The sequence below is a fragment of the Dromiciops gliroides genome, chromosome 2, assembly GCF_019393635.1.
Source record: "Dromiciops gliroides isolate mDroGli1 chromosome 2, mDroGli1.pri, whole genome shotgun sequence".
NCBI classification, from domain to species: domain Eukaryota; kingdom Metazoa; phylum Chordata; class Mammalia; order Microbiotheria; family Microbiotheriidae; genus Dromiciops; species Dromiciops gliroides.
The window spans coordinates 113,428,607-113,449,492 of record NC_057862.1 but is presented as its reverse complement, the minus strand read 5'-3'; the positions used below and the strand labels follow the sequence as shown (position 1 = coordinate 113,449,492).

Below are 20,886 nucleotides of genomic sequence, written 5' to 3'. Positions count from 1 at the left end.
GGTTCAAATCCCAGCTCTGCCACTTACTAGTTGTGTGATCTTGAACCTTAGTTTCCCCTTCTCTGAATGTGAAAAATGATATTTGTACTCCTTAATCTAATTTACAGAGTTATTGCAAGGAAAGCATTTTAGGAAGTTTAAAGCTCCACATAAGTGTGATTTATTATGATAACAGTGGTTTAGGGAATGAGCATAATAGCCATATTACAAATTGCCCATGTTAATAGAGGAAACAATGCACTTTGTGCATGGAGGACTTGATTTAACCTAAAGTATGATAGAGTATGCCATAAATGGAGTTCTTACTGATTTTAAGGACAGCTAAGTGGCACAGTAGATAGAGTGCTGGGCCTGAAGTCAGAAAGACTCATCTTCCTGAGTTTGTCTGTTCTCAGACACTAGCTGGGTGACCCTAGGCAAGTCACTTAACTCAGTTAGCCTCAGTTTCCTCATCTGTAAAATGAGCTGGAGAAGGAAATGGCAAACCCCTCCAGTATCTTTGCCAGGAAAACCCCACAGGGGTTAGAAACAACTGAACAACAAATTTATGTTTTTTAAATTGCCAGAAACATTTCTGTGAAAAAGAAGCTCAATCAATCAAAAGCATTTATTCAGTGCCTATAATATGTTAGTCACTATGCTAGTCCTGGCCCTTAATTCTAGTGCTTTTCCTCTATTGATTATCTCATTTTATACTGATATTACTGACATATATCTGACTTGTACATAGTTATTTGTTTGTACATATTTTGTACATAGTCATTTGCATGTTTTCTCCCATTAGGTTTTAAACGCCTTGATTTGTTGTTGTTGTTGTTGTTTTAGTTCCTTTCTTCACACCCCCAGGCATAGTGCCTGGTACACAGTAGGTGCTTAATGCATGCTTATTGACTTCCTTCTTCTTTCCAGGTCACAGTAGGGAAGCATTTCCAGTTGCTTAGCATAAATATGATCTAATCTCCCACTCTTTCCCAATTGTATTAGGAATTATTTGACTGGTATAGCCAATAAATCCATTGTGTGGGATTTAGATGTCTCCTTCTGTTTTGAGTGTTGTCAGATGCATTTAGTACCTAGCACAGCTATATGGTGCCTTTAACTATAATCCTCAGACAAAGCCTGCATTAGAGAGCCTTTCTGAATACCAGGATTATTGGAAGATGTTTAGCACGACTAAAGCAGAGAAATTGTTGCAATTACAGATTGTTCATGCCATCAGCCTGCTTTTGGGGTCTCCAACCTGCCAGCTCCAATCATTTAGTAGATCAAATATGGCACCTGCAAGAGTTTTTAGAAAAGAATGAGAAGAGTTTCATCTAACTCTCTACCTTCCCCACCAAAGACCCAGTGCTATTCATTTAAAAAGGAGGTGGGGGTGGGAAATGATCTAAGGCTCCCTCTGGATGCCATTATCATCTGGAACCAGTATTCTTTACCCATGATAATTAGTCTAATGGACTATTTAGCTTGGTTGGTGATACTTACCAGATTGTACTTCCAGGGCATACTACCCAATCCAGATATGAAGAGGTGATGGAGTAGATGTGATATAGTTACCTGGGTTAATGTGTTTGGCTTGAGTAAAACTAGGAGGTTTTTTCTTTTAGGGATTTGTAACTCTGCCAAAATCCCATTTTTATTTTTTAGGGATTCAAAAATCTGCTAGAATATGGTGGCAGTTTATCTTAATGAAAAGTTACCAAGTTCCTGTCCAACACACTCAGTTGGTCTGAGTGATCTTTTGATTAATTCCTTCGGTGCTGACACTTAAACCAGAGCCAGTTATTATCCAAACATAGAGGAATGCCAACTTGAACAGGAGGGGATGGAGGTCCTGGGAGCACTTAGAGGAAGAAGTCTATGGGGAGTCAGAATGCATTTCATGCAAGTTGGAGGCAGTAGGAATACTCGAAAAGAGTGTGTACTCAAAAAGAGTGTGTACTCGAAAATGTTTAACAACCAGCTCTCAAAAAATAAAAATGAATGCCTGACACACTTTTATATTTAATCTGCATTAACACTTCCTTAAATCAAGATAATCAACAAAACATTCAACTCCTCATTTGTAACACTTACTGATTTCCAAGGCATAAATGCTCACACTGAAAATGTTACAACTGGCTCTCTAGAGCAGTTCAAGCTTCCTGTAGAACCTCCCTGATCCCTCCTCTGTGCAAGACCCACAGTGATTCATCAGCTTTGTGAGATAACTACTATGTCACTCTTAGTTCCTCTGTCTTGATAGCACTCTTCATGGACCTGCTTAATTGTGCCAAGGCTTTCCAGTAGACATGTGGAGGAGGACAAAGAGGGCGCATTTTGCGTCTTGAAGAATTAGCTCATGCCAGCTGGTCACCAGCTAGCTCATTGTAGGGACTAACACATTTCATGTTGCCATGGAAGCCATCCTCTCATCTTTTCCCCTTCTGGACTTGGCCTTGCTCCTTTTGCAAGCTGACCAATATAGAAAAGAACTACATTGTCTGGGAGAGGAAGTTGCTGGTCTTTGAAACCACATTTGAGGCTGAGGAGATGTCTCACTACATCATTGTCTATGCAGACCATAAATTCTCAGAGCACTTTCAGCCTGCCTACAGCTCAATCAACACCAGATCCGCTGAGTATTATTTTTAGTAGGTTCAATTTCATTTTCACCCACATCCTCAGACACTGAAATTTGTGGGTGGAAGAACTATCACAAAAAGCTAAATTTCTGCACCCTTTGGATCGATCGATTGTTCTGATACCCAACAGTTCCTTCTAGAGTCCATAAAATCTGAAGCTGCTAACCGCCAACTAGACCTAACTGTCAGCAGCAACCATAGGAACCTTTGTCTACCTTCTAAGTAGACATGATACCTACACCTGAGAAAAAGTCAATTTTGGGTACCCATGGAGGGTCCCTTCTCAAGACTGAGTGTAAACACTTATGACTTCTAGTCACATGAAGTTGGCAAGTCCAGCAGGGAAAAGGATGACAGGAAAAGCTCCATGGCAACATGAAATGTGTTAGTCCTTACAATGAGCTAGTGACCGGCTGGCATGAGCTAATTCTTTAAGATGCAAAATCTGCCCTCTTCATTCTCCTCCACATGTCCACTGGGAAGTCTTGGCACAATTAAGCAGGTCCATGCTATCAGGACAGAGAAACTAAGAGTGACGCAGTAGTGTCTCACAAAGCTGATGAACCACTGTCAGTCTTGCACAAGAGGAGGGATCAGGATTGTTCTCCAGGAAGCTCGAACTGCGCTGGAGAGCGTGAGCATTTATACTTTGGAAATGAGTAAATGCTGATTCCCGAAGTCCTTCTCCAAAGTCTTCTTCAATCACAGAGGAATGGTGGCACCGAGTGCTTGGAGGTTATGCTAATGGAGCCTAAGCCCTGGTGGCTTAGCCACTGGAAGGTGAGGTGGATCTGGAGCCAGAGAACCTAGGTTTAAATTTGAACTCTGCCCCTTGTTTCCTGGATGATTTTGAACTCATTACGTCTCCTCTTTCTGTCTCAGCTCTGACATCTGTAAAATGAGGGGCAGGGTGGTCTAAATGACCTATACGTTCCTTCGGGTTTTAAATATATGATCCCAACCTAAGCCCTTCATTTTGCAGATAAAGAAGCTGAAGTTCAGACTAAGACCCAAGGTTATACACATATTAAACCTTCTTTCCTTCCCTCCCTCCCTTTTCACTCCCTTCTTCTTTCCTTCCCTCCCTCCCTTTTCACTCCCTTCTTCTTTCCTTCCCTCCCTCCCTTTTCACTCCCTTCTTCTTTCCTTCCTTCCCTCCCTTCCATTGCTGATTAACAGGGAAGTTTGATCAACTCCATTTCAGACCTTAGTCAGGTGATCTCTCTTCATATGTAGCCTGGTGGCCCCCTCCTCTAGGGGACTCACTTATATAGGTACCTAATCAGTGTATATTCCCTACTACCACTTAAAACTTCTGGCCTCATGCAATTCTATCAGTCTTAAATCTCACCCAGTGGCAGAGGTGTGAAACCATACCTGAATTGACTTTTCTTAAAACTGTATTTGAGAAACAATACAATGTAGTGGACAGAGGACCAGCATTAGAGCAAGGAAGACCCGGGTTCCAGTCCTGCCACTGACATATACTGGCTTTGTGACTTGGGGTAGGTCACTTAACCTCTTAGTGGTTTAGTAAACTTTCTAAGACTATCATTGCATGACAAATGCTGAACGAGGCTGGTAGTAGGAGTTCATTATACTAAATCACAGCTCTAATCCCTATCCCTATCAGGAAGTATCGCAGGGAATGAAAAAATATAGAACATGTGGAATATGAAACAGTTCAAGCTTAGACACTTCTTAAAATATATGTTTTATTGTTTTCTGGTGTTTACTTCATTCAAATTGTGAAGGTACAGAACCTTTACAAATTTCCAGAGTTAAAGATTTCCACTGCCAAGGAAAATAGAGAGGCTATAAAATGCTGAGATTCACTAAATATTCCATTGGTTATTCCCTTGTCTATGATATGGAATGCTTTGTAGAAATACTGTATAAAATAAGGCAGACTTTTGATAGGGAATTTAATTATAAAATTTTAAAGGAGAAAAAAATGTTCAGTCCTAACTTTTTTTCCCCGTCTGACCAAGAGTTGTACAATTTCACTTTGGGAAGTCATCGGCAAACAAGAGCAGAGAACAATAGCTAGCGTAGCACAGCTCAGGTGTTTCTGGAGCAGAAGAGCCTTTCAGACCTTTGTACTCTGGAGTGAGTGAGACCTGTCAACCAAACAACCTTTTTTGATTAGCATAAATCTGAGACGACAGTTAACATACACAGTTGCCCATAGATTGCAGTAAAAATGTGTGTCATTGGATAGTATTTTGTCTTTGCATTATGAAAATAAAAGGTCTGTACATCAAGTAATGCATATCAATGAAATGAATCATGTAAATTTGTAATGGCATCTAAAGTTGGCTTTGGCTTTTAAGTATTTATAAATTCATAGAAAATATTGAACATCTAACAAAATAAATAAAACATATTTTAATCATAGATGCTAACAATCAACTTCAAAAAATTCTTTGTGGTTTTTTTTCTTTACATTTGCTACTAAATTTCTTATGAGAGAAGTCACTTTCAGTAGTGCTCAGAAGTGAATGATTGCACCTTCTGCGATGTGAAAAAATAGATGTCTATTTTTCATAGAACAAAAACTTGTTCATAAAGAGTTGCCTTTAAATGTCTAATTGTTATTAGCAGTTCTTAAGTGCTAAACCCAGCACAGAACATTCTCCACAAAGCTATGAGTCACCAAAATGGGGATTTCTCCTTCACTTGTTGAATTGAGGATCCGGGAATTTCTTCTATCATACTTCCAAGCTGCATTGTCTTGTATGGTGAGAATGCAGATGTATGGTTCATATTTAACCTTCTTCAGGATAGTCTCTGCAGCCATCCATCCAGTGTAACATCAGGGAAAGACTAACTCTACTCCGTGGGTTTCCAATGTTGAAGGCCACAGGAGTCTGCCATATTCTTTCAAGATCCTCAAGTGCATGGGCCGGTCTGACTAATACTGAAAAGGCCAAATGATTCTGGCTTAAGATGAACCCAAGTGAGCTTGAAGAACAATGCATCTGGATGCCTGGGCTGGGTGAGGGAGGAGCAATCGCTATTCAGGTGGTGGTCGTAGGCTCCGCAGCTGCTTCTCATCTAGTCCCTTCCAGTATTTGAAGTTGTTGTCAAGATGGTGCATTAAGTTGGGCAGATCTGCAAAGGCTAGAGAGAAAGATGTCATTGCATAACCCCCTCGTTTTAGAAGAAACAGAACTAGGAAAAAAAACTCCTAGGTACAAATATCTTTTTATAATGGCACAGAACTGGGACTAAGGGGAATACCCAATCCACTGGGGAATGGCTGAATAAATTATAGTATACGAATGTAATACAAAACTATTGTGCTATAGCAAATGATGAAGGGGATGATTTCAGAGAAACCTGGAAAGATTTATATGAACTTATGCAGTGAAATGAGAAGAACCAGGAGAATAACAAAGACAAACAATTATGAAGGATTTTAGTTAACTGATCAACTCAGTGACCAACCATGATTCCAGAGGATCCATGATGAACCATACTGTCTACCTCTTGACAAAAAGGTGATAGATTCAGGGTACAGATTAAGACATATTCTTTTGGACATGGCCAATATGGGATTTTTTTTCCTTGGCTATACATGTTTGTTTTTCCTTTTTTTCTTGGGGAGGAGAGGATGGGGAGAAGAGAGAAAATAGATTTTTGTTAATTGAAAAAGTTAAATTAAAAAAGGAAATGGATAAAGATCCATTGTGAATGTTTACGTGACCTATATAACATGAAATAGCCACAGTCAACTCTAATTTCCTATGGGTTCAATATCTGAATTGTACTTTGAGACAAATCTTGCATTCCACCTAAGTGATCTTGTACAAGTGACTTTCTATCTCTGGAACCACTCCAAACTATGGGGATCAATCCCTTTTCTAAACTTCCATAACAGTGATTGTCTCTCCTCTTCATTTGGCCCTTTGTCTTATGCAAGCTTGAGGCAACTCTTGCATGGCTTTGTACTAGAGCTTACTTTTGATGAGTACTGAGCAAGAGAACCTGGTCAGTTTGATGAGGTAAATTGTTCCTCGTTAATTAATCACCTTTATGGAGATAAGCCTTGGTTTAGGACATTGATCACACTTCTTATGGAGGGTGTGGACATGTCCATTAACAGCTTCCTAGAGATAATTTAGGATGTTCCCTTTGCTTGGATACTTGGCAACCTTTCCCCATTTTATTGAGGATGAGTGATTTAAGTCTCAGTATTTGGGGATAATTTGATTCACTCAAGCTATTTGTGGATCAGAGCCACTTTTTTGCTTTGAACTTATACAAAAGAGTGGGCAGACCTAGGAGATCTAGTCTGAACACAGACCAGAGACCAAACACTTCATATCAGACGTTAATACCTGGACCTGGAACTTGTATATCAGCATGGCCTCTCGGGGACCCATCTTTTCCCTTTGGACTCGGAGTCAGAAAGACCTGGGTTGGAATGATTACCCTTCATATTTACTAGTTATTTGACCATGGTTAAATCACTTCACTTTTCTTGGTCTCAGTTTCTTTATCTGTAAAATGAGGGAGTTGTTTCTGAAAACCTCTAAGGTCCTTTCTAGCTCTAAATCTGAGCTATGATTCCCTTGAACTTCTAGAAAGAGAAGTTCCTGAATAATAGCATTTTGAAGAGAAGAGTGTCAGGGACAAGGCCCTGGAGCTGGTGGAGCAGAGAGGGACTGAGCCACACTTTAGAAGGGAAGGAACAAGTATTTATTTAACACATACTATATATACACCAGGCACTGGGCTCAGCACTTTACAGATATTATTTCATTTGATTTAGCTGAGCAAAACCTGGACTTTACCTTATGAGACTACTGTGAATTGTTCTACATGAGTCTGAGGAGAAGGGGTTGGACTCTTTAACAAGTCCAAGTTTGTTTGTTTGTTTTTTTTCTGAGGGAATATGCATTCTCAGTGTTTCACTGGAAGCCTAAAGGCCTATATGGATCCCTGGGATGCAGGCAATAACCAACAGAATATGAGTAGTACCCTTTTCTAGTGGCCCCAATTTGTTTTCCTTCCTAGGGAAATACAAACCCTAAGGCTAGTACTATAAGACCAGAGGCCTCTCTCTATAGGTCTATAGGGTAGAAGGTGGAACTCACTGGAAATTGACACAAGAATTTTATATTTTTTTAATAGTCTACTATAAATCCTTTGTATTGTTCTGCATTTTTTGGTAGCTGTTGGTTATCTGAAAGACATTGTTACCTTCAGTGCTTGCATGAGAACCAGGAACCCTTTTTACCAACATTGGTTGAAACCTAGACATGAACTATATTCTAAGGTGGGAACCTTCCTGTGAATGGAGTCAAAAGGACATGAGTTGGAAAGCAGCCCCAAGTCTAAACCTGCTCTTTGTAAATCTAGAACTTGTGGTTCTGCATCTCAGGCATATGTGTGTATGTATGTATATATATATATATATATATATATGCGTTTATATATGTGTGTATATATTATCTATATACATACACACATATATATTTATATTTTACCTAACTAGATACAATGTGGTATGGTGGAAAGAGCACTGAATTAAAACCAGAGGCCCTCAGTCTAAATCTTTTGTTCTGCTTATTAACTGTATGACCTTTGGCACATCATTTAACCTCTCGGGGCCTCAGTTTCCTCATTTGTAGAATAAATGTTAGACTAAATGACATGGATTTAGATGCAGGGGATTGAGATTCAAATTCTGGCTCTGCTATTTCTTGCCTTTGTGACTTGGGGCAGGTCACTTCTCTGGGCCTCAATTTCTTCATCTGTAAGATGAAGGAGTTGGAGAAGAGGAGTTTAAAGGTCCTTCCTGACTCAAAATCTGTGATCCTATAATCTTTAAAGTCACCTGGGTGGGATTATCAAATGTGCTTATTTGTATTCCCCAAAGTGTCAAACAGAATAGCCAATAGTCAACAAATGCTCAGTAAATGTTTTTTGAATGAGTATCTCAACATTGTAAAATGAGGAGGGGGGCCCCTGTATAATAGATAATCTATAGTATCGGCTTCAACTTCTGAATATATGATTCTATTATCCTAGTTACTTAAAAGTTTTCCACCCCTACATTCAAGTTCATCGTTCCAATGAAGCTGTGAGAGAGGGCAGACTTTGTCTTTCAGCAGAAAGAGATCAGTCTACCAAACTCTACCAAACATGGAATGAGTTACATAGAGGGAGTAGTTTCGGGAACCTAGGCGGTTTCCCAGCCTTTTTTGAGTCAGGTCTTCCCGGCATATCTGGGAGAAATGACTCTGAAGTGAGTCTGAATTCCCAGACCATCAGACGTACTCCTATGCAAATGTTAGCACAACACTTGCCAGAGCCAAATAGAAATGATTAAAAAAAAAGATGATCTACCCTTTTGTATGCTCATGCCCATTAGTACAGATAATCAAGAATCAACTGTACAAGTAAATAATGAGTGTTCCAGATGTCTGCACAGCTCTTGACACCTTCTCAAAAGCAGCAATGACTTTACAGGACTGAAGAGTCCAAAAGCAAAGACTTTCTGGCAGGGACCCACAGAATAGCCTCATAACCACATTTATATTCTCAGTTTCCAATCACAGGAAACATAATTAGGCCATTACAAGAAGCTGATGTTTTAAATCCTGTACTTCAGTCTTCAAGGACATGATTGAAATACACTTGGTGCTGTTTAGTTTACAAAAATTCCCTAATGAGGTTTCTTCTCCAGCCTTTTTTACAACGACAAGTGCATTCCATTTTGGGAATATGTAGCTAGGTATGATTAGAGGAAAATACCCTCTGTTCTCTTGCTCTGCTTAGGCTTCTCTGTGGTATTGTTTTGCTTTTTGGTCAGGAGTAAGGTGAAAAATTGTGGCCCAGATGCAAACAGTGTAAATTGAATCATCTTAACTTGGAAGAAAAAATATGGGGGGCAGCTAGGTGGCGCAGTGGATAGAGCACCAGCCCTGGATTCAGGAGGACCTGAATTCAAATCCAGCTTCAGACACTTGATACTTACTAGTTGTGTGACCCTGGGCAAATCACTTAACCTTCATTGCCCCATAAAAGAAAAAAAAAAGAAAAAGAAAAAATATTCCAGATGATTTCTTACCATCCCAGGCATCAAACATGTCCGTAATGAAGTAGTCAATGAATGAAATTTGGGATTTGGGGATGCTGCAAGTGTTTCTGTCAAAAACTGGCATTACCACGGGTAAATCTTGCCTCTTCTCTTCATCAGTCTGCCAATCAGAAAATATATCATTTATCAGAAAACATTTGTCAGGAATACTCACTGGCATCAGGTCATACTCAACCCAGTTTTGGGCAAAACAGTGACACTCAGGAAATTCTTTTTTTTTTTTGTAGATGGGAAAAGTTCAACTATAAGGAACCATTATCATGTCAACAGCCAACATAATCCAATCCCATTCAAAGGTAGCAACTTTTAACATAAGACTATTCTGGGGCCAGGAGTACTTTGAGACACACATGCCCTTAACATTAGGATGATAATAACAACATACTGCTGATGTTTTTTGAGATACTTCAGAAGAGACTCTCAAGCAATAAATAGCTACCAGTGGGATGGCAAGATCTCTTCTACAAGATCTAACATTCTTTGACATTCTTTGAGTGTTAATTGGCTATCTGATGCTGGACAAAGTATCAAACCCCTCTAGACCTCAATTTCCTCATTTGTAACACAAAGGAAGTTGGACTTCTCTCATCCCCATTTCCAGTGGCTCCCTATTGCCTCTATTAAAAAAATAGAAACTTCTATGTTTGGCATTTAAAACTCATCATTATTGGCTTCAGTCTATCTCTTCAGATGCATTTCACATTATTCCCCATTGTACACTCAACCAAAATGATCTGCTTGCTCTTTCTTTCTGAGCTGTACACTTGCTTCTCAGCAGATTTTCTCTACCATGCTATAGGAACCACCTACCCTGGAAGCTCACTCCACCCCTTTATTATTTCTCACATTGGAAGTGGTGTTCTCTTCCTTGGCTTGGTTGGTTCCTCCCACAACTTTTATTTGAAGGAGGATGTCCAAGCCAAACATTTCTTCGCTCATCTCTAGGATGCAGTCCTGACTCTTCCAACTTTTCTACCATGTCCTCACACCAGGTACTTCCTGTTTTCAGCTTCCTTCTACGTGTTGTCTTCTTTCTCTAGAATGCAAGCTCCATGAGGGCAAGGATTTTCTTTCTGTGTGTATTCCTATTTCCAGCACTTAGCACAGTCTGGAGCACATTGTAAGTTCTTAACGAATGCTTGCTGATTGATTTTCATACACACCATTCTATCTCTTACCTCTGTGTCTTTGCATAGGCTGTCTCCCATACTAGGTCCTTTTGAGGTTCCACCTGTGTGCCAAATCCTAACTTGGGCCTTTTCTGATCCTCTTCTTTCCCCCACTGTGGTTAATGCTCTTCCCCATCTTACAGTCACTTTGTATTGACTTATCTGAGTATGTCACTATAATGTAAACTTCTTGAGGGCAGGGATTGCTTCATTATTTGTCTTTGTTTCCCTAGCACCTATCTTAGTGCCTTGCTTGATGAACTGAATTAAATTTGCAATTTATGTTAGTCCTGCTCATAAATGATATCCTTTCATTCATGATAATTATTGTTTAAATAGAAGAAATTGCTATTTCTGAAGATCTGGAGTAAAATATGGCTCTTGGTCCAATGACTTAGCTCCTTTGACTACATTATTTCAAAATATTGTCACGTTTGGAGCTTGTCTGGGTATGCCAGCTGTAAAGACTAAAATTCTAGCTATACTGTCTAAAATATCTAATGAGTGGTCTCCAATAAATTATAAGCTTTAGCAAGAGTTACACTTTTAAGCATTTATTAAGGAGAATAAGAATTTGGTAAAGAGACAGAGAAAGGCCTACATTCATCTATCTATTAAAGGGAGAGCACATTTCTAGCTCCCTTCTCCACTGGAGTCCTCAGGAAAGAGAGCAAGTCAGAGCGCCAGGCTCCCCGTTCTTCCTCCCACAAGCAAATGTCACTTCCTGACGCCAAAGAAAAGACGCATGGTCTTGCCCTCAGAGACCTTCACCTCATGGCTGAGCTTTTCTACACTAAGTCTCCAGCAGGTGGTGTCATTCCAATCATTACACTGCAGTTCTGGCTCAAGCTTTAGGCACACCTGTGTTCCAGAATGCCTTTTTTTTTTTTTTAGTGAGGCAATTGGGGTTAAGTGACTTGCCCAAGGTCACACAGCTAGTAAGTGTTAAGTGTCTGAGGCCAGATTTGAACTCAGGTACTCCTGACTCCAGGGCTGGTGCTGTATCCACTGTGCCACCTAGCTGCCCCCCAGAATGCCTTTTAATGATTGATTCCCCAAAATACATTCTCCATAGCACCTATTATAAACTTTCTCTTGTCTCCTCAATCCACCACCACTAACTCCTCTCTTCTCTCTTAAGGAGCCATCCATTTCAGGCTCACCTTTCTTCCCGATTCTCTCAGATCTCTTCACCACAATGCCCTATTATTTCTTTCTCTGTTCTAGTCTCAGAAGAAGTAGCTCTTCTCCTTGCTCAGGCATCCCTTTGACTCTATGCTCTTAATCATATTTCCTATCCCAATTCCTATGGGAGTTTGCCCCTTCAATTATCTTTGCTCTAATTTTCATTCTCTCCTCATCCACTGGCATTTTTGTATTGTTTACAAGCATGTCAGGTTATTCTGAATCCTTCGAACAACATTCACTTGATCCCATTCCTTCCTCCACCCCCAGCTTTATTTCTTCTCTGTTTCACAGCCAAATACCCAGAAAAAAGGCTATCTACATTTCTTGCCTCTGCTTTCTCAATCACCCCTCGCTTTTCACCCCTTTAAATTCAGGCTTTTGACCCTAATACCCAACTGAAATTGCTCTCTTAAAGGTCACCAATGATCCTTTGGCCTTTCCCTCATCTTTCTTGACCTCCCTGTAGCTTTTGACACTCCTTACCAACCCTCCTTCTCCTCGATACTTTCCTTGGGTTTTTATGACACTGCTGTTTAGTATCACCCTCTACCTGTCTGCCTGTTCCTTACAATTCTCCTTTGAAGGCTCATCAAAGTATTAACCCTATTTGTATGTATACCCAGGGGTTCTGTCCCAGACTTTCTTCTCTTTCTCCAATCTCTCTTATTGATCTTGTTATTTCCCATGGGTCTATGTACCTAACTCTCAAATCTAGCCCCCATTTCTCTCCTGTGTGTATGTATCCCACATCTTCAACTGTCAGACATCCTTATATAGATGTCCTGTAGGAATCTCAGTAGTAACAAACAAACTCCTTATTTCTGGCAAGAGCACCAATCTCCTAATCACCCAGGTTTGCAACTGCAGAGTAATCTTCAACTCTTCACTGTCCTTCACCCTCTATATCCAGTCTGTTGCCAAGTCTTATTAATTCTATTTACAACACCTGCATTTGTTCCCCCTTTTCCATTCAAACAACCATCATCCTAGCTAAGGTCCTTACTGCCTTTTGCTTGGACTACTGTAATAATCTAGTAATTGCTCTCCCTGTTTGAAGTCTCTCCCTTCTCCAATCAATCCTTCACATAGCTGCCAAATTGATTTAACTAAAGCACAGATCTAAACCTGTTTAAATTCTCTGGGCCTCAGTTTATTCATCTGAGGAGTTTGTATTTTTGCCCTAGAGGCAAAAATTTCGACTAAATTTCCTAATCACAGGAGTGACAGTATGGCTTGTCAGAAATATTGCAGAAGAGATTCCTGTTCAATCTTGTTGAATTCTTTTTGAATGTAGAGGTTGAACTACATACTTTCTGAGGTCCCTTATAATTTGGAGCTTCTATGATTCTAAGGGTGCATGGGAAAGTGGAAAGAGCACTAAGAGTGGGGAGACTTGGGTTCTCATCCTTGCTGTTGGTCAGTCGATAAGCATTTATTAAATGTCTATTATATGCTAAGCACTCTGCTAAGTGCTAAGGATACAAAGACAGGAAAATGATAGCCCCTACTTGCAGGGAGGTCACAGTCTAAATGGAAAACAACATATCATCAGCTATGTACAAATAAGACAAATAAAGGAAATTGGCAATAACTGATAGAGGGAAGGCATGAGTATTAATTAGCTACCTGACCTTGGACAAATCACTGAACTTCTCTGGGCCTTAGTTTCCTCACCTGGAACATGAAGGGGGTGGGACTAGATGATCTTCTTAAGAGCCTTCCCAGCCCTAAGACACAAGGGTCTGTGTCTTTTCCGTAGGAGTCCACGGAAAACTTCATCCTGAGCTTACTGATGTTTCAATAAAAAGCAGGGATTTGGCTGTCAATGTACAAGTTTCCTGACTTTTACAATGTTTCTGTCCTTGAATGAGAGTTGAGGGTTGCCAAGAGTGAACACTATTCCTTGGCATGCTTTGACTAGAGTGAATTCTGTAGGCAAAACATGGACCCAAACTACAACCAGTATAAGAATGCTGGTGAAAAACACCTCAGAAGCCAAGGTAGAAAAGCTGGCAGCAGAGCATGTTTTCCAGAATGTGTATAGGAACTTCTTGATCCATACAAGTAAGGTCATTTCAACACAGAACTATGATATTTTAAAACAAGACTTAGGTAACCATGGCTTGTATCTAGGTCAGTTAATGTTTCTCACCAGGCTACAAAGTCAGTCATTTGTAATTATTCTCGATCTTTCTTTCCATCCTCCCCCTTCCCCATTCTATCCCCCATCTTGGGCTGTTCTCCCATTTCTGAGCCTTGCTACCATTCTGTGAGGTGGGGAAAGGCAGGATTTTTATAGACATATACATATGTATGTTTACAAATGTCTATGGACATTATGTATACATATAGACATACATACATTCATGTACAGAGATGTATATTTACAATATACATATATATGTAATAACTCCTATCTTACCCCACAGAATGGAACATGCATACATATGTGAGTATATATATACAATGTACATACATATGCACAAACACACATATGTATAAGCTTAAAACTATACTTATATGTCCATATATACACACAACCATATGTAGTGTATGTATGTATGTGCCTATGTATACTCTCTAAATACTCTACACACACACACACACACACACACACACTCTAGCTCAGAATGAGTCTTGCTTAGGGTCTCACAGACGGCTAAAGGCACAGCCAGGGCTGGAAGCCAGGTGTCCTGACTCCTCCCTCATCATTCTGCCACTGCCCCATGTTTGAAGCCTGGAAACCTACTACATGGAGCTATGTTCCAGAGTGATTTCTATTATGATCTTGCCTTCCCCGATTCCCTTCAGTGCCCCAGTTCTTTTAAAGGATTCAGTCAGTACCTCTACAGAGACAGAGCCTATCTGCAAGTGCCTTTCCTGCACATTTCCCCTTCTTTGAAGACATAAGGCAGAAACACTTATATGTTGAACTTCTGCTCTCATCCAGTCCTATTCTTTTTTTTCTTTCTTTGTTTCTTTCATTCATTCATTCATTCATTCTTTCTTTGCAGAGCAATAAGGGTTAAGTGACTTGCCCAGGGTCACACAGCTAGTAAGTGTCAAGTGTCTGAGGCTGGATTTGAACTCAGGTCCTCCTGAATCCAGGGCCAGTGCTCTATTCACTGTGCCATCTAGCTGCCCCCCATCCAGTCCTATTCTAGCGTGATTCTACTTCATCTAAAACTTCATCTTATTTTCCCCCTTCTATTTCCTCTTTCCTGGATAAATTCTTCTTTCTTTCCTGCCATGCTGCTGCACTCCACTCTCTAGCATGGCACTCTAGCTGCTGTCCTGGGGCCCTGTACTCCTGACTGCTGAAAACTACGTCTAGGTTCCCTCAGACCCATCCCAATACCCTATGCCCATATTTCTGCCATGCCACCACATATGTCTCTCTTTCCTTGCTCCTTCCTGCCTTCCATCTCTTGAGGACTCAAATCAATACTTCTGTTTCTGGAAAGGACATGTTAATTAGTTGCCAAATGACTTCATTCACTATCCTTGTGACTTCCTGACCAAAACACCTCTCTCTAGCCAAAACTCCCCTATGTGTGTTGTCTTTCTGATTAGAATAAAAGTTCCTTCAGGAGAGGGACATAAAAATTTGTGTCTCCAGTACTTGGCACATCCATGGTACATAGATAGTGCTTAATAATTGCTTTTTCATTCATCCATTTATAATATTAAAATTTGTCAACACCAGTGATTTATCACATTGCTTTCCAGTGGTTCAATTCGGAAAGATTATAACCAGTTAGTACTACAGTGGCCTGATTTAAAGAGGAATCCAATAATCAATCAACAAGTATTAAGTATCTACTATGTGCCAGGCACTATTTAGGGCACTGATGATGCAAACACAATGTAGCAAACAATTGCTATTGGCAAGGAATTTCCATTTTAATGAGGGAGACAAGGACATACAGGAGGTTATGCAGAATAAATATAAAAATAATAAATACAAATTAGTTGATTATAAGGTAGTTTGAGAAGAAAGGCATGAGCAGTTGAGGGGATCAGCAAAAACTTAATGTAGACCAATTAGTGAGTCAATTAGCATTTAAGTGCCTACTATGTGCAATGCACTTTGCTAAATTCTAGGGATACAAAGAAAGGCAAAAACATTGTCTTCAAGAAACTTCAAATGGAGGAGAGAACACATTAAAAATTAGTTATGTGACAGGATACAAACAGAATAGATGGAAGGCAGTCTGAGAAGGGAAGCAGATTTTAGGGGGATTAGGAATCTGGGCTGGGTCTTGAAAGAAGTCAAGAAAACAAAGGGGCAGAGCATTCCAAGCAAGGGAGCTGGCTGGGACAAAGAGACGGGACAGGAGATGGAGTATCATATTAGAGGAATAACAAGTGGACCAGGGGAACTAGTTAGCGAAGTACATGGAAAGGAGTCAAGAATGAGAATACTGTGAAGGTAGGAAGGAGCCAGGTTATGAAGAGCTTTGAATGTAAAACAGGGGAGTTTATATTTGATCCTGAAGACAACAGCTATTAGAGGGGTGTGTGTGTGTGTGTGTGTGTGTGTGTGTGTGTGTGTGTGTGTGTGTATGAAAGAGAGACAGAGAGAGAGAGAGAGAGAGAGAGAGAGAGAGAGAGAGATGGGAGGTGATGGGAAAGTAGAGAGGGGAGGGGGTGACATGGGCAGACCTAGCCTAGAAAAGTCACCATGGCAGCTGAGTGGAAAATGAATTAGTGTTTGGAGAGATTTGAGTTAGGGAGATCAGTTAGAAGGCTATTGACATGGTTCAGGTGAGGTGATGAGGATATTATGTAAGGTGGTGGCTGTGTGAGTAGGGGATTTATGGAAGGATGTTATGAATTTAGAAATGCCAAGAGTTGACAATGGATTGGAAATGTGGGGTGAGTGACAGTGAGGAGTCAAAGATGGCACCAAGTTTGCAGACTTCTGAGTGGGTAGGTGGTTGTACTCTCAACAGTAAGTAGGAAGTTTGGAAGAGGTGAGGGTTTGGGGGTGAATATTAATAACAACAATAATAATAATAATTATTATTTCTGTTTTAGGCATATTGAGTCTGAGATGCCTGTGTGCTTGAGCTGCATCTTGAAGGAAGAGAGGGATTCTATAAGGAATATGAGAGGAGGGAGTACATCCCAAGCATGAGCACTAGAGATGGGACATGGAAATCACATGTAAGGAACAGAGAGAAGACTGACTAGAGGGTGGGATAGGGAGTAATATACAATGAGGCTGGAAAGATAGGTTGAGGCCAGGTTGTGGAGGGTTTTAAAAACTAAACAGACAGTGGATAGAGCACCGGCCCTGGAGTCAGGAGGACCTGAGTTCAAATCCGACCTCAGACACTTAACACTTACTAGCTGTGTGAACCTGGGCAAGTCACTTAACTCCAATTGCCTCACTAAAAAAAACAAAAACAAAAACAAAAAACCTAAATAGACATTCATATTTTATTCTAAAGACAAGCTCTGGTTAAAGTCTAAGGAATTGAGTTTTATAAATTCTCTTCTTACCTGTGCAAAGTACTCCTCAGAGATGCGTCCAGCCCACTCAATGCACTGTTCTAGAGGACGGCATGGATTGGACACATCCGCACACTTGATCAGCATCCGTTTGATGAGAATTCGATTCTCTGGAGATGTGAGCACACTTTTGACTAATTCTCCATCACCAGTGGTGGCCTGAGAGATAGATGAGCAAGTAAAAATGAAGCATGGTTGTGCCCGCTGGTAGTAAGACCACTAAGACAAGATGTAGTGAGTAATCAGCTTGTTCTCTTGGTAATCCAAGGGAGGATTAAATTCAACAAACATTTATTAAGGACCTACTATTTGTAAGAACTTGTACTATTTCATGGAAAAATGCTTCCAGAAACCTGCAATATTAAAGTTGAAAGGAAATATAATCTAATTTAAACTTTTCATTATACAGATGAAGAAACTGAAGTCCACCCATCATCATCATCATCAAAAAAGGCTTTATGTATATTTCTTCATTTAAGTCTCACAACCTTGTGAGATAAGTACTTTTATCCCCATTTGGTAGATCAGAAAACTGAGGCTTGGGGAGTTAAGTAAATGGTATCAGCTGTTAGTCTGGAAGTAGGATTCAAATCCAGATTTTCCTAGCTCTAAGTCTAGCACTCCAGCAGAGGCTTGAGGGAGGTGGGCCACTATGGGGTGCAAGGAGGCTGGTTGGGAAGACATTAACCTCTCCCTGTCTCCCTCCTCCATGCCTCTGTCAATCACTTTTCCTTTTCTTCTTTATCCATATCCTTCACAATGTTACTTTGTCTCTTAATATCATACTGAAGTATATGGTACATTTATTGAATAATGGGCAAGTTGACCTTTTTGTATTTCTCTTTTTTTAAGAAATACCAAATACCCACCTGTTTCCAGTGAATTATAAATCTTAAGCTGCAATTTACTTGAGTGTGGTACATGACTGATTTTAAAAATTCTGTGGTTCAAGTAGCCTGAGAGTGTTGAAACATTTTTTAAAGGTTCTCTGATCCATCACCACTTAAGGATGGCACCCAGGACATTCACCTCATCATTTCCCAGCTGATTGCGTTCATCATCTCTAGAAACTTATCATTGTGAAAGATGAAATCAACTCAAAAGGAGCCCCTCCTTTACCCTGACTGGAGATGCCCTGGCTGGGCATCAGAGAAGTCCTCTCTGATCCTTCATCATTTAAGGAGATGACCAGGGCATTCACATAATTTCCTAGCTGCTTTCCTAGACTTCATGATCTCTAAAAACTCATCATTCTGCAAGATAAAACCAGCCCTATAACTTACACCTCCACAGATCATTTCCCACCTGATGTAAAACGCCATTATGTCCTGTACCAGGTTTTCCCATCCCTTTCTTTCTTTTTCTTTTTTTTTGGGGGGGCAGGGTAATGAGGGTTAAGTGACTTGCCCAGGGTTACACAGATAGTAGGTATCAAGTGTCTGAGGGCAGATTTGAACTCAGGTCCTCCTGACTCAGGGCCAGTGCTTTACCCACTGCACCACCTAGTTGCTCCTGCTCCCATCCCTTTCAACTTCTTTTTATTGTGCTGTCATCTCCCATTAGATTGTGAGCTCTCTGGGGGGGATGGGGCTGTCTTATGCCTTTCTTTGTATCCCCAGTACTTGGCACAGTGCTTGAAATATAGTAAGAGCTTAATAAATGCTTATTACCTCTCACTCCAACTCCCTTTTCTAACTAGAGCTGGGCTTAGCCATGGGCTGTCTACTCACTGATAAGTCGCACCTAGTTAGTGGCTCCTCAGCCAGGGTTGACCATGAATATAATGCAAAATGTAATATAGGGGCAGCTAGGTGGCGCAGTGGATAAAGCACTGGTCCTGGATTCAGGAGTACCCGAGTTCAAATTTGGCCTCAGACACTTGGCACTTCTACCTGTATGATCCTGGGCAAGTCACTTAACCCCCATTGCCCCCCCAAAACCAAAACAAAACAAAAATGTAATATAGAGGCAGTATGGTATAATGGATAGGTCTTTGGACTTGAAGTCAAGAAGACTGCATTCCTGCTTCTGACACATAGCTAGTTGTATAACCCTGGATAAGTCATTTGATATCAGACAGCTCCCTTGGATGTATCTACTCAATTAAACAGATTTTAATCTGCATTGTTAGAAGTTATTCCTATACCACAAAGTGCTAGGATATACAAAAGACATCATTTATGCTAAAAATTGAATTAACCACGAATATATTTTAGTGAATGACAGTCTAAGCATTAAATGGATATTGGAATAAGAGGGGAGTAGGGAAGAGCTCAGATAGTATACCAAGAAAATAAAAGAGGAGGAAGAAGGAAAATGAAGGCAAGCAAACCATGCTGTTTTGTTTATTTTGTTGTCTTTAAGAGCTACTGAAAGAGAAAAATTTAAGGAAGTCTGACTATCTTAGGCTTGTGACTCCCCTGCATCCCACTGAAATGCACTTGTCTTTTTATACAATAACAATAACACTATAAAGACAAACAACTTTGAAAGACTCAAGAACTCTTGTCAATGAAATGACCAATTATAATTCTAAAGGTTCAAGAGTTGAAGTATGCTACTACCCTCCTTATGGAAAGAGGATGGACCCTGGGTATAGAATGAGACAGATTTTCTAGATACTACCAGGAATTAACTTAATTTTAAGAAGAAATGGACTTGCCTTATAATTAAAGTGCTGTGTCTGAAGTATGTGTGCTAAATGTGTAGTAAAAAGTTCAAATCTTATGTGCATGGGAGAAAATAAGAGGGCCACCTCTATACTGCAAATATTTATTAATGGTTGTCTTGAAACATTCTAATAAAACAGATACAGTGGAAAGCACAATGGCTTTGCAATCAGAGATCCTGCATTCAAATGCTCCCTTTACCATCTGGGTGACCTGGAGTGAACCACTGCACTTCCTTGGGTTTCAGTTTCCTCATTAGTAAAAGGAGAGAGCTGAGGTCTCTTTCATGTTTAATCTATGATCTTATGATCATGCCAGTCTTTCCATTAATGTGCTAAATGACCTTGGGTAAGTCATTTAAATCCTCTGGGCCTCTGGGCCTTAGCTTATTCATTTGTAAAATGAGGGAATCTTACTAGATGATCCCTAATGTCTTTTATAGTCTTAACTTTTTATATTTATGTGATTCTATGGTAGTCGTTAAAGAAATGTTGTGGATTTCTGAACTTGGGAATGCTATGGAAAAAAAATGTTGTTTTGAAGGGAGATTATCCTGGTAGTGTTAGGTAGGATGAGTGTTATGGGAGAGATTAGAGTCAGGCAGATTA

General features: G+C 40.1%; 1 protein-coding gene across 1 annotated transcript in view; it reads right to left on the bottom strand.

Annotated features, from left to right (window-relative positions):
- Nucleotides 1-4,322: 4,322 nt before the first annotated feature.
- Nucleotides 4,323-20,886, bottom strand: part of PDE8A (phosphodiesterase 8A) — a 262,918-nt gene continuing 246,354 nt past the window's right edge. Inside the window, 3 exon segments of the mRNA XM_043987196.1 lie at nucleotides 4,323-5,747; nucleotides 9,706-9,835; nucleotides 17,601-17,768. Of these exon segments, the coding sequence (XP_043843131.1) occupies nucleotides 5,641-5,747; nucleotides 9,706-9,835; nucleotides 17,601-17,768 (405 nt within the window). The 3' untranslated portion in view covers nucleotides 4,323-5,640.